The following is a 13,774-nucleotide window of genomic DNA, read 5'->3' as shown; positions in this document are numbered from 1 at the left end:
TGAGTAGCCCCTAACAGTACTTACAGGTACTCCAGGGAACTGTATGAAGTAGACAGACGGATCTCCAGGAGGCCCCTTCAGTCCTGGCAAACCCTGCAGAGTACACAATAATACACTACATGTTAGTACATGGAGTGTAAAATGGAAAAAAAACACGCTACATGTACTACAACACATACTCCTTCAAACTCTGCAGGCTGCAGAGATGTAAATCTGAGCCACTGACAGACACACAGCCTGCAGGTCAGTGTTGTGTCCAGCGGGGGCAGCACTGAGCTAAACAGCCTGCAGGTCAGTGTTGTGTCCAGCGGGGGCAGCACTGAGCTAAACAGCCTGCAGGTCAGTGTTGTGTCCAGCGGGGGCAGCACTGAGCTAAACAGCCTGCAGGTCAGTGTTGTGTCCAGCGGGGGCAGCACTGAGCTAAACAGAGCAGAATCTGTGTGGGTCAGTGGGGCTCAGTGCTCTAAACTGATCAGTCTATTTGATCCAGATATTGATCAGTAACTGGACTGTTCCTGTCCATATTTCTGCTGCAGACAGGATTATAAACTGAAATTATAATCCATGGCTGTAAAATGCTGTGAGTGTGAGCAGATTAGCACTGGCATTGAGGCTCTGTGCTGCTGACTGGCTGCAGAACCACAGGAGAACCAATCATCTGCTTCCTAAATGTTCCACATTTCCTTCCTCTGAGCTCAGAGAAATGTGGAGCTTCTGAAGCAGCGGAGGAGCAGGATTATCATCTACAGAGCCGACACTCTGCTCAGCCTCTGCAGCGCCCCCTGCAGGAGGAGCAGGATTATCATCTACAGAGCCGACACTCTGCTCAGCCTCTGCAGCGCCCCCTGCAGGAGGAGCAGGATTATCATCTACAGAGCCGACACTCTGCTCAGCCTCTGCAGCGCCCCCTGCAGGAGGAGCAGGATTATCATCTACAGAGCCGACACTCTGCTCAGCCTCTGCAGCGCCCCCTGCAGGAGGAGCAGGATTATCATCTACAGAGCCGACACTCTGCTCAGCCTCTGCAGCGCCCCCTGCAGGAGGAGCAGGATTATCATCTACAGAGCTGACACTCTGCTCAGCCTCTGCAGCGCCCCCTGCAGGTGAAAACACATGTGGAACATCTCCACATAGAGACTGTATTCATATACACTGCTAAAACATCAAACCCACTACATTAAACATCCTATATCACACACACCACATATATTAAATATATTACACACGTTAATATACTGCAGCACACAGAGAGAGCTATATAGATTGAAGTATGTGTAAATAATATGTTTGTGTGTTTGTGTGTGTGTGTGTGTGTGTGTGAGTGTGTGTGTGTGTTTGTGTGTGTGTGTGTGTGTGTGTGAGTGTGTGTGTGAGAGTGTGTGTGTGTGTGTGTGTGTGTGTGTGTGTGTGTGTGTGTGTGTGTGTGTGTGAATCTTCCAACCGGTTCTCCATCAGGTCCTTGTTGTCCTGCAGCTCCAGGAAAACCTCTGTCTCCTCTGGTTCCATTACAGCCGTCCAGACCCGGCAGACCGGGACCTCCAGCTGGGCCCGGGTGACCCTGCACACACACACACACACACACGCAGACAGAGACAGATGGAAGTCTATCTGCATCTGGACCAATCAGAGGATCCCGTCGGCAGGTGTGTGTTGAGACTCACCGGGACTCCATCCAACCCCGGGAAACCACGAGCTCCAGCACTTCCCTGAAACACACACACACTATTACTGAGACACACACACACACACACACACATACACACACTATTACTGAGACACACACACACACACACGATATTTACCACGTCTCCTTTCAGCCCTGCGGCTCCGGGAGGCCCCTCGTCTCCTCTCTGGCCCTTCTCTCCTGCGGGCCCCTGGGGGCCGGGGAAGCCGGGAGGCCCCTGGGGGCCCTGCCGCCCCAGAGGGCCCGGAGCGCCCTGCAGCACAGAGCGACACAGGTGGACAGGTGAGACCATCAGGGTCCACAGCGCCTGCTGCTTCATCTCACAGGTTAAACGCTGCTCTGAGGTCAGCGCCCTTTAACCTCAGTGACCTTTAACCCCGAGCTGGCGGCTCAGCAGGTCATGACATCATCATGCAAATTTTTGATTGATTTGAATATGCATATCTATCTATCTATCTATCTATCTATACATCTATATGAAAAAACAAATGTATGCATATACACTACTCACAACAAGTTAGGGATATGTGGCTTTTGGGTGAAATTTATGGAAAATGTAAAAAGTTCACGCTACAGTGATATTATATCATGAAAGTAGGGCATTTAAGTAGAAGCATGCACTGGTGATTTCCTCATCTCAAACAATTTCTTGAAACAAAAGCCAACAACAGTGGTGGATATACCACAACAAAAAATGTCAGTGTCAATAACTTGTCATGTGCCCTTGAGCATCAATTACAGCTTGACAGCGACGTCTCATGCTGTTCACAAGTCGACTTATTGTCTGCTGAGGCATGGCATCCCACTCTTCTTGAAGGGCGGCCCTCAGGACATTGAGGTTCTGGGGTACAGAGCTCTGAGCCTCTACACGGCGACTCAGCTGATCCCATAGGTTTTCTATGGGATTCAGGTCTGAGAAAGTGCAGGCCACTCCATCTGAGGTACCCCAGTCTCCAGCAGCCGTTCCCTAATGATACGACCTCGATGAGCTGGAGCATCAAACACCTGATGTGAATTTTGCCGTTAAACTCCTTGTTAGAGAACAGCAACTTGTGCAAAAAGTACTGAAACACTGAACAGTTGGACATGTGCATTCAAAAGTTTACAGAAGGTCACATTAAGTTCACCTGTAAAGGTTAGAATGCATTTTAGGTTCATCCTGAAATTTCACCCGAAAGCCGAATATCCCTGACTTAGTGTATGTAAGTAGTGTATGTATATCTATGTACATAAATATAAACATATGTACATACAAAAAAACAAAGGACACTTTAAAAGAAAAGAAAGTGTGAAAGGAAAACCAAAACAATCCTAGGGGCCCATGTGGGTCCCTCAAATAATTAGAATATAAAACAGAAAAAAGGAAACTGCAAAACATTATCTGATCACAGGGGGGCAGCATTTACTAAATCACTGCAGCCAATTTGACATACAGGCAGGCAGACAGACAGGCAGACAGACAGGCAGGCAGACAGGCAAGCAGACAGACAGAGAGAGACAGACAGACAGACACTGTGTGATAAACACATACACACACCCTACATGTCGAGAGAGGCTGTTCATCAGATTATGTCCTGAGAAATCTGATCACAAACTGACAGCTCTAAGATCGGGTGTGTCCTGAGGGATCAGATCTCAGGGGCATTCAGAGGCCTGGGACGCTTTTGTCCACATGGCATCAGAGGTGTAAACGGACAGGTGACCCAGGACGGACTGAAGCCCCGCCCTCTCACCTGCTGTCCTCCGTCCTCAGCTGTGGTCCGGCACAGAGAAACTCTCCTGTGTGCCTCTCAACAGCTGGACTTTCAGCTGATGATCAGATCAGAGTGAAGAGCAGCTGCTTCATGAAGAAACACACAGACTGTCGACCTGCAGGGGGCGCTGCAGGGGAGCAGGGGGAGCTCAGCTGCCCTCAATGAGACAGGAGCTCCCCCAAAAACATTGTGCAGGACATTTTGGAGGCTCTCTAAAATATGACCTGACAGCATGCACGTGTTTTATTCCTCCATGTAAAATTCAGAGGTGCCTGCAGTTCTTACATTTAGTGCCCCAACACGATTAAACACATTGTGTCTAATCCCAGACACCACAGAGTCACTGCAGGTGGATTTGTCCACCTGAGCAGAGAGCCCGACCCTCTCAGCCGCTGGAATAATCCACTAATCTGAGCTGAAGGTGACAGCGGGGCTGGAACAGATGTGACCTGTGTCTTCACAAACTGACGGTGCTGCTGGTACACACCTGCTGCTGGTACACACCTGCTGCTGGTACACACCTGCTGCCTGGTGAATGACATTTTATTTTTTGCCTGTAAGGAGGACGACCAAACTGGGAATTTCATTTCTCTCTCTCTCTTTCTCTCTCTCCCGCTCCCAGAAATGATATGTGTTTATTAGCATATAGAGCGGGAAAGTGAGATCCAAACACATATGGACAGGTGAGATGCATGTTAGGACGCATGTTAATGCCAGGTGTGTACGGACAGACTGAGAGACTTGGGACAGGCTGCCTTAACACCAGGTGGGAGCAGAATCATAGCATGTTTCTAACATGATTTGTGATGATTATAACCTCTCACAATATGGTCATGTTATCACACACACACACATGCATTGGCACACATCCACACACGCACGCACGCACACACACACATCCACACACACACACACACACACACACACACACACACACACACACACTGCAGCTTCAGTCAGGAAGTGAAAACATGGAGAACCTTCTGTTATATTCTGCATGTTTTTATGTTCTGTATGTTTTTAAGTTCTGCATGTGTTCATGTTCTGCATGTTTTTATGTTCTGCGTGTGTTTATGTTCTGTATGTTTTTATGTTCTGCGTGTGTTTATGTTCTGTATGTTTTTATGTTCCGCGTGTGTTTATGTTCTGTATGTTTTTATGTTCCATATGTTTTTAAGTTCTGCACGTGTTCATGTTCTGCATGTTTTTATGTTCCGCGTGTGTTTATGTTCTGTATGTTTTTATGTTCTGCGTGTGTTTATGTTCTGCATGTTTTTATGTTCTGCGTGTGTTTATGTTCTGTATGTTTTTATGTTCCGCGTGTGTTCATGTTCTGTATGTTTTTATGTTCCGCGTGTGTTTATGTTCTGTATGTTTTTATGTTCCGCGTGTGTTTATGTTCTGTATGTTTTTATGTTCCGCGTGTGTTTATGTTCTGTATGTTTTTATTTTCCGCGTGTGTTTATGTTCTGCATGTTTTTATGTTCCGTATGTTTTTAAGTTCTGCACGTGTTCATGTTCTGCATGTTTTTATGTTCCGCGTGTGTTTATGTTCTGTATGTTTTTATGTGTTGTATGTGTTTATGTTCTATATGGTTTTATGTTCTGTATGATTATGTTCTATATATGTATATGTTTATGTTTATGTATATGTTCTGTTGTTTATGTTCTCTATATGTTTGTATTTACCGTGCTGCATGTTCTCTTTCCTCTGGGGGAAGTTGGCCCAGACCTCTGCATTATAAATTCATCCTCTTAACAAAATTCACTTTATTTATTTTTTTTTTACAATAATTTTTAATACTGAAATGTATTGTAATTTCACATAAATACATACTGTAATAGTTATGATTGCAATTTTTTGCTAATTTTCTGGTAATGTTTCCCTCTTTTGGTTTTTACTAGTTTCTTGCAGATTTTCAGTTTTTTTCAGATGTTTTTGAAGGGAAGTAAGTGAATTTGCTCTGTTAAAAACCTCTCGGCTCTTGAGGAGCTGCAGGCTAATTTGAATGATTTTGAAGTTGCACCTGCAAATAGAATGAATATGACTGTTTATGCCCCTTGTTGCTAATCATGTCCAAATTTGATGTGATGGATTAGACATGACAGTGTGGGAAAAGTGTCATTTCAGACCACAGCAGATTTTTTTTTACTGTGATAGCGCCACCTACAGTTGGAATGTGAGTTTCTTTGTTGTCTTGGGTCTTACAGCAGGTGTCGTCTTGAAACAGGTGTGGTCTTGGGTCTTGGGGCAGGTGTGGTCTTGGGTCTTGGGACAGGTGTGGTTTTGGGGCAGGTGTGGTCTTGGGACAGGTGTGCTCTTGGATCTTGGGGCAGGTGTGGTCTTGGGGCAAGTGTGGTCTTGGGTCTTGGGACAGGTGTGGTCTTGGGTTTTGGGGCAGGTGTGGTCTTGAGGCAGGTGTGGTCTTGGGACAGGTGTGCTCTTGGGACTTGGGGTAGATTTCATCTAGGGGCAGGTGTTGTCTTGGGACAGGTGTGATCTTGGGTCTTGGGGCAGGTGTGGTCTTGGGTCTTCGGGCAGGTGTGGTTTTGGGGCGGGTGTGGTCTTGGGGCAAGTGTGGTCTTGGGTCTTGGGGCAGGTGTTGTCTTGGGGCAGGTGTGGTCTTGCGTTTTGGGACAGGTGTGGTCTTGGGGCAAGTGTGGTCTTGGGTCTTGGGGCAGGTGTGGTCTTGGGGCAGGTGTGGTCTTGCGTTTTGGGACAGGTGTGGTCTTGGGGCAGGTGTGGTCTTGGGTCTTGGGGAAGGTGTTGTCTTGGGGCAAGTGTGGTCTTGGGTCTTGGGGCAGGTGTGATCCATGTCCAAATTTGATGTGATGGATTAGACATGACAGTGTGGGAAAAGTGTCATTTCAGACCACAGCAGATTTTTTTTTACTGTGATAGCGCCACCTACAGTTGGAATGTGAGTTTCTTTGTTGTCTTGGGTCTTACAGCAGGTGTCGTCTTGAAACAGGTGTGGTCTTGGGTCTTGGGGCAGGTGTGGTCTTGGGTCTTGGGACAGGTGTGGTTTTGGGGCAGGTGTGGTCTTGGGACAGGTGTGCTCTTGGATCTTGGGGCAGGTGTGGTCTTGGGGCAAGTGTGGTCTTGGGTCTTGGGACAGGTGTGGTCTTGGGTTTTGGGGCAGGTGTGGTCTTGAGGCAGGTGTGGTCTTGGGACAGGTGTGCTCTTGGGACTTGGGGTAGATTTCATCTAGGGGCAGGTGTTGTCTTGGGACAGGTGTGATCTTGGGTCTTGGGGCAGGTGTGGTCTTGGGTCTTCGGGCAGGTGTGGTTTTGGGGCGGGTGTGGTCTTGGGGCAAGTGTGGTCTTGGGTCTTGGGGCAGGTGTTGTCTTGGGGCAGGTGTGGTCTTGCGTTTTGGGACAGGTGTGGTCTTGGGGCAAGTGTGGTCTTGGGTCTTGGGGCAGGTGTGGTCTTGGGGCAGGTGTGGTCTTGCGTTTTGGGACAGGTGTGGTCTTGGGGCAGGTGTGGTCTTGGGTCTTGGGGAAGGTGTTGTCTTGGGGCAAGTGTGGTCTTGGGTCTTGGGGCAGGTGTGATCTTGGGACAGGTGTAGCACTGGGTTTTGGGGCAGAGGTGGTCTTGGGGCAGGTGTGGTCTTGGTTCCTGGAGCAGGTGTGGTCTTGGAGAAGGTGTGGTTTTGGGTCTTAGGGCAGGTGTGGTCTTGGGGAAGGTGTGGTTTTGGGTCCTAAGGCAGGTGTGGTCTTGGGGCAGGTGTGGTCTTGGGTGTTGGGGCTGGTGTGGTCTTGGGTGTTGGGGCAGGTGTGATCTTGGGTCTTAGGGCTGGTGTGGTCTTGGGGCTTGGGGCAGGTGTGGTCTTGGAGAAGGTGTGGTTTTGGGTCTTAGGGCAGGTGGGGTCTTGGGGAAGGTGTGGTTTTGGGTCCTAGGGCAGGTGTGGTCTTTGGTCTTAGGGCTGGTGTGGTCTTGGGTCTTAAGGCAGGTGTGGTCTTGGGTCTTGAGGCAGGTGTGGTCTTGGGTTTTAGGGCAGGTGTGGTCTTGGGTCTTGGGGCAGGTGTGGTCTTGGGTGTTGGGGCAGGTGAGGTCTTGGGTCTTGGGGCAGGGGTGGTCTTGGGGCAGGTGTGGTCTTGGGTGTTGGGGCAGGTGAGGTTTTGGGTCTTGGGGCAGGTGTGGTCTTGGGGCAGGTGTGGTCTTGGGTGTTGGGGCAGGTGAGGTCTTGGGTCTTGGGGCAGGTGTGGTCTTGGGTGTTGGGGCAGGTGAGGTCTTGGGTCTTGGGGCAGGTGTGGTCTTGGGGCAGGTGTGGTCTTGGGTCTTGGGGAAGGTGTTGTCTTGGGGCAAGTGTGGTCTTGGGTCTTGGGGCAGGTGTGATCTTGGGACAGGTGTAGCACTGGGTTTTGGGGCAGAGGTGGTCTTGGGGCAGGTGTGGTCTTGGTTCCTGGAGCAGGTGTGGTCTTGGAGAAGGTGTGGTTTTGGGTCTTAGGGCAGGTGTGGTCTTGGGGAAGGTGTGGTTTTGGGTCCTATGGCAGGTGTGGTCTTGGGGCAGGTGTGGTCTTGGGTGTTGGGGCTGGTGTGGTCTTGGGTGTTGGGGCAGGTGTGATCTTGGGTCTTAGGGCTGGTGTGGTCTTGGGGCTTGGGGCAGGTGTGGTCTTGGAGAAGGTGTGGTTTTGGGTCTTAGGGCAGGTGGGGTCTTGGGGAAGGTGTGGTTTTGGGTCCTAGGGCAGGTGTGGTCTTTGGTCTTAGGGCTGGTGTGGTCTTGGGTCTTAAGGCAGGTGTGGTCTTGGGTCTTGAGGCAGGTGTGGTCTTGGGTTTTAGGGCAGGTGTGGTCTTGGGTCTTGGGGCAGGTGTGGTCTTGGGTGTTGGGGCAGGTGAGGTCTTGGGTCTTGGGGCAGGGGTGGTCTTGGGGCAGGTGTGGTCTTGGGTGTTGGGGCAGGTGAGGTTTTGGGTCTTGGGGCAGGTGTGGTCTTGGGTGTTGGGGCAGGTGAGGTCTTGGGTCTTGGGGCAGGTGTGGTGGGTCTTGGGGCAGGTGTGGTCTTGGGTGTTGGGGCAGGTGAGGTCTTGGGTCTTGGGGCAGGGGTGGTCTTGGGGCAGGGGTGGTCTTGGGGCACGTGTGGTCTTGGGTTTTGGGGCAGGTGAGGTCTTGGGTCTTGGGGCAGGTGTCATCTTGGGACAGGTGTGATACGTGCAGCACAGGCCGGGAGGTGTTTCGCCAGAGCAGAAACCAGTGGAGGTTTGCCACCAGGTGAGATGCGTACGTCTGCAAACTGGTCCGTTCAGGCCTCAGCGCTCTCAGCATTGAGAGACGCTGCAGTGTGGCAGTTTAAGAAGAACAAGGCCGAGCCACCTGGCAGGCTCACTTGTAATTCTGGAAACAACAGATGCTACAGGTAAAGTGATTTTATTTTACTGTATCAAAACCACATAGACTCCATGTGGAAGAGGAACCGCTTTGCATTGTGGGAGTGTGCTTCCTGTTTGGAGGGGCTGAAGGGAGTGAGCACTCCCAGACCAGCAGGGGTCGCTAGTGCAGTTTTTATCTGAGCAGTCTTTCCAGCTGACAGTGTCGACTGTTGTCCTTTCATTTCAGTGTTTTATGTTTATGTTTGATTGGAGAAAAGGGAATAACTTTGTTGTTGTTTGTGCTGCTCATTTATAAACAATAAAAACAGAAACAAGAGTTATGCATTTCAACATGACATGATGTGATAACAGGGATAATATTTAACATTCTGGACAAATCTAGTTCTACACGGCAGCCTGACTCAGCACATCATGTGTCTGATTTTTCATCATCATGATTATTGTTAGATAGATAGATAGATAGATAGATAGATAGATAGATAGATAGATAGATAGATAGATTTACTTTATTGATCCCAAACTGGGAAATTCTTCATTATTATTGTTGTTGTTGTTGTTATTATTATTATTATTATTATTGTTATTATTATTATTATTAGAAATATTGTTTTTGATGTGTGAAAATTGGAGGAGTCAGACAAGGGAAACCTTTTTTAAACATCTTGAGTGTGTGTGTGTGTGTGTGTGTGTGTGTGTATCTGTCTGTTCTGTGTGTGTGTGTGTGTGTGTGTGTGTGTGTGTGTGTGTGTGTGTATCTGTCTGCCCCCCACCCCCTTACCCCCTATATGTGTGTGTGTGTGTGTGTGTCTGTCTGCCCCCGTGTGTGTGTGTGTGTGTGTGTGTGTGTGTGGGTGTGTATCTGCTCTGTGTGCGTGTGTGTATCTATTTGCCCCCTGTGTGTGTGTGTGTGTGTGTGTGTGTGTGTGTGTGTGTGTCTGATTGGATGTGACAGCTCTGATCTCTGCTCAGGCCTCGTTGTGTCAGTCTTTCTCTGGAACAACCAGCCTGTAAAATCACTAAGACAGCCATTTCCCACAATCCTCTCTGCCTGTCTGCCTGCCCCCAGCTGTCCAAACACACACACACACACACACACACACACACCCTCAGACCCTCAGCAGAGCAACAGTAAACTTCTAGTTTAACTGGTTTAATTAAACTGTTAAAACCGGTTTGAACTGGTTTAAACTGGTTCCTCTAGACTGATACAACACATGTTGTTGGTCCAGCGCCACCTGTTGGGCCATGACACCATGAGATCATGGGAACATGAAAATATGAGAACATGAGATCTTGAGACAATGAGAATATGACAATATGACAATTCTGTGAATTTGATAGTTTTGTAAATAAAGTGGCCATAAAAATGATGTGAAAAACTCCGTTGTCTGTTTTCCCACATTTTGAATGTCCAGAAACGCACCACTGCCCTCTGACCTCAGAAATTTCTGACAGAAACAAAAACAAAAAAAACTTGAAGCAGAAAACTGTCCATAAGAATGGCACAGACTCTGGACATCAAAGAGGAACATGAAGAATGCTGAGCTCCTCTAAACGCTCAGTCCTCCTCCTCCGCCAGGGAAAATAGTCCCCGGGGAAACATTTTGTTTTCCACAGCCAATTATCAGCTGTGTGGTTTCTGACTGTTGAGGACATTTTGATTCTATGATGGGAAATCTTTAATGATAAATAAAGATAAATGATAAATGGTTTGCTGAAATCTGCTTCTGTCTTAAAAGACAGAAGCAGATTTCTGTGATGTCATCACGCCTACTTCCTGTTCAGATTCAGAATAAAAGCTTTAGAAACGTGGAAACATTCTTTTCACCCCACAGGCCGTAAATGTTTTGTCAGAAGCCCCGAACCAGTGAGGTTTAATCTGCCCGGCAACAGCATTAAAACCAGACCCAACAAACTAGGCGACCAGGATCCAACTGTTATCCACTGGCACCAGGTGAGTCATGCTACATGATTCTCTCTCACACACACACACACACGCACACGCACACACACACACACACACACACACACACACACACACACACACACACACACACCAGCCACTGACACAAATATGTAATCAGCCAATCACATGGCAGCAGCTCAGTGCATGTAGGCGTGTAGACACGGTCAAGATGATCTGCTGAAGGTCAAAGCGAGCATCAGGACGGGGAGGAGAGGGGATGTAAGTGACTTTGAACGCGGCGTGGCTGTTGGTCTGAGTGTTTCACAAACTGCTGACCTGTCCATCTCTGGGGTTTACAGGGAACGGGCCGGAAAAGAGAAAATATCCGGTGAGCGGCAGTTCTCTGGGCCAAAATGCCTTGCTGATGCCAGAGGTCACAGGAGAACGGCCAGACTGGTTGGAGCTGATAGGAAGGCAACAGGAACTCAGAGAACCACTCGTTCAGGCCGAGGTCTGCAGGAGAACATCTCTGAAGGCAGAAACCAAGGCACCTTGCAGCAGACGGGCTGCAGCAGCAGGTCAGCTGAGAACAGGAACCTGAGGCTGCAGGTCACATGATTCAGCACACCTGGACAGCAGGAGGCTGGTAACACGTCTCCCGGTCTGACGAGTCTGGATTTCTGCTGAGACGTTCGGGCGGTCGGGTCAGACTTTGGCGTCGGCAGAACGACGGCCTGGATCCGTCCTGCCTCGGATCAGCGGCTCAGGTGCTGCTGTGACGGTGAGGAGGAGGTTTTCTTCGTCTAAACACCACAGCCTGAGTGCTGCTGCTGACCACGCCCATCCCTTCAGGACCTCAGCGGACCTTCTCCTGCGGGCTGCTTCCAGCAGGAGAACTGACCACGTCACAGAGCTCAGATCATCTCAAACTGGTTTCTCAAACATGACAGTGAGTTCACTGGACTCAGTAACAGCAAATTCAAAAAAGACCAAATCCATGTTCAGATGTTCTGATGATCCCTCACACGTTTTCTGTATTCTAACAGTTTCTAGTGAACCTAGACCTCTGGGGGCCCCCAGACCCCACTTTGAACACCAGATGAGGTGAATGCAGCTCCTCCTTCTATCTCAGCCTGTGTCTTTGTGTGTGTGTGTGTGTGTGTGTGGGTGTGGGAAGGCAGCAGGAATCTGCTGACTGATAATTGAACACACACACTCCTCTCCTCCTGCGTGCAGCTTCTGATTAAAGGCCGGATGCACCTGATTGGTCATTGCAGTTTGTAAACACAACACTCACAGTTGGCCCCGCCCCCCGGGCTCAGGATGGCGGTGGAATGAACGCCGTTTCTCCTCGCTGGATCTGTTTTCTGTGATTTTTGTAGCTTCCTATTGGATGCAGTGCTATTGATCTGGCCCTGTGCTGCGCTGTGATTGGCAAAACAAGAAGATCCAGGCAGAGGGCAGGGTCTCTGCACACACACACACACACACACACACACACACTCAACTCTGACCAATCTGAACACAGCTGTGTAGTGAGTGGGCGGAGTCTTACCTGGGCTCCTTTGGCAGGAATACACTGACAGGAGGAACAGTCCCGCCCCCCACACGGCTCTGTCTGGTCGCCCTGGAAACCAAGAGTGCACTGTTAGACTGACATCACCGCGACATCACCGTGACATCACCACAGAGATGACATCACTGTGACATCACCAAACAGCAGATGAAGTGAAACTGAAACCAGAAGATTCTGAAGCAGGAAGGACATCATAATCTATTTTGAGGACAAATTTAGTTATTTTATTTTTATGAATTAATTCATTTTTGTATTTATTTTATTTGTATTTATTTGTTTATTTTTATGTTTTATAATGTTGCTGTTGTTATTAAGTTAAGTTCTGTTTTTAATGCCACGCTGTAAAGCACTTTGAGCTGCATGTTATGTATGACAGGTGCTCTGCTTAGTGTTATTATTATAATCATCTTCATCATCATCATCATCATTTAGGGCCCATATTCATTTGTAGTAAATTTTAAAATTGTAGCATTAAATTGCACAGTTTCAGAAACACCAACACAAATCTTGAGTAAACAAATGTTTAATTAACATGATTATTTAAAAAAGAAAGAATTGAAACTTGAACCGGCAACAGAAACGCTGCAGCTCCCTAACCCCAAGCCCTAACCCCTAACTAACCCCAACCCCTAACTAACCCAACCCCTAACTAACCCCTACCCCTAACCCAACCCCTAACTAACACCTACCCCTAACCCAACCCAACCCCTGACCCAACCCCTAACTAACCCCTAACCCAACCCCTAACTAACCCCTAACCCAACCCCTGACCCAACCCCTAACTAACCCCTAACCCAACCCCTAACTAACCCCTAACCCAACCCCTGACCCAACCCCTAACTAACACCTACCCCTAACCCAACCCAACCCCTGACCCAACCCCTAACTAACCCCTAACCCAACCCCTAACTAACCCCCAACCCAACCCCTCACCCAACCCCTAACTAACCCCTAACCCAACCCCTAACTAACCCCTAACCCAACCCCTGACCCAACCCCTAACTAACCCCTAACCCAACCCCTGACCCAACCCCTAAGTAACCCCAACCCCTAACTAACCCCTACCCCTAACCCAACCCAACCCCTAACTAACCCCTAACCCAACCCCTAACTAACCCCAACCCCTAACCCAACCCCTAACTAACCCCTACCCCTAACCCAACCCCTGACCCAACCCCTAAGTAACCCCTACCCCTAACCCCTAACTAACCCGTAACCCCTAACCCCTACCCCTAACCCCTAACTAACCCAACCCCTAACTAACCCCTACCCTTAACCCCTAACTAACCCCTAACCCCTAACTAACCCAACCCCTAACTAACCCCTACCCCTAACCCCTAACTAACCCCTAACCCCAACCCGTAACTAACCCAACCCCTAACTAACCCCTAACCCAACCCCTGACTAACCCCTAACTAACCCCTAACCCCTAACTAACCCCTAACCCCAACCCCTAACTAACCCCTAACTAACCCCTAACCCCAACCCGTAACTAACCCAACCCCTAACTAACCCCTAACCCAAC

The 13,774-nt window shown here is 48.9% G+C and overlaps 1 protein-coding gene across 1 annotated transcript in view; it reads right to left on the bottom strand.

Moving 5' to 3' along the window:
• The window catches only part of LOC115369841 (collagen alpha-4(IV) chain), a 95,294-nt gene that overhangs the window by 67,502 nt on the left and 14,018 nt on the right, over positions 1-13,774 (bottom strand). Inside the window, 5 exon segments of the mRNA XM_074933728.1 lie at positions 25-93; positions 1,442-1,558; positions 1,662-1,706; positions 1,803-1,937; positions 12,229-12,300. Coding sequence (XP_074789829.1) covers positions 25-93; positions 1,442-1,558; positions 1,662-1,706; positions 1,803-1,937; positions 12,229-12,300 — 438 coding nt within the window.

The sequence above is a fragment of the Myripristis murdjan genome, chromosome 13 (genome assembly GCF_902150065.1).
Source record: "Myripristis murdjan chromosome 13, fMyrMur1.1, whole genome shotgun sequence".
NCBI classification, from domain to species: domain Eukaryota; kingdom Metazoa; phylum Chordata; class Actinopteri; order Holocentriformes; family Holocentridae; genus Myripristis; species Myripristis murdjan.
Note: the sequence above shows the minus strand (reverse complement) of the source record. Positions and strands in the feature narration are given on the sequence as shown.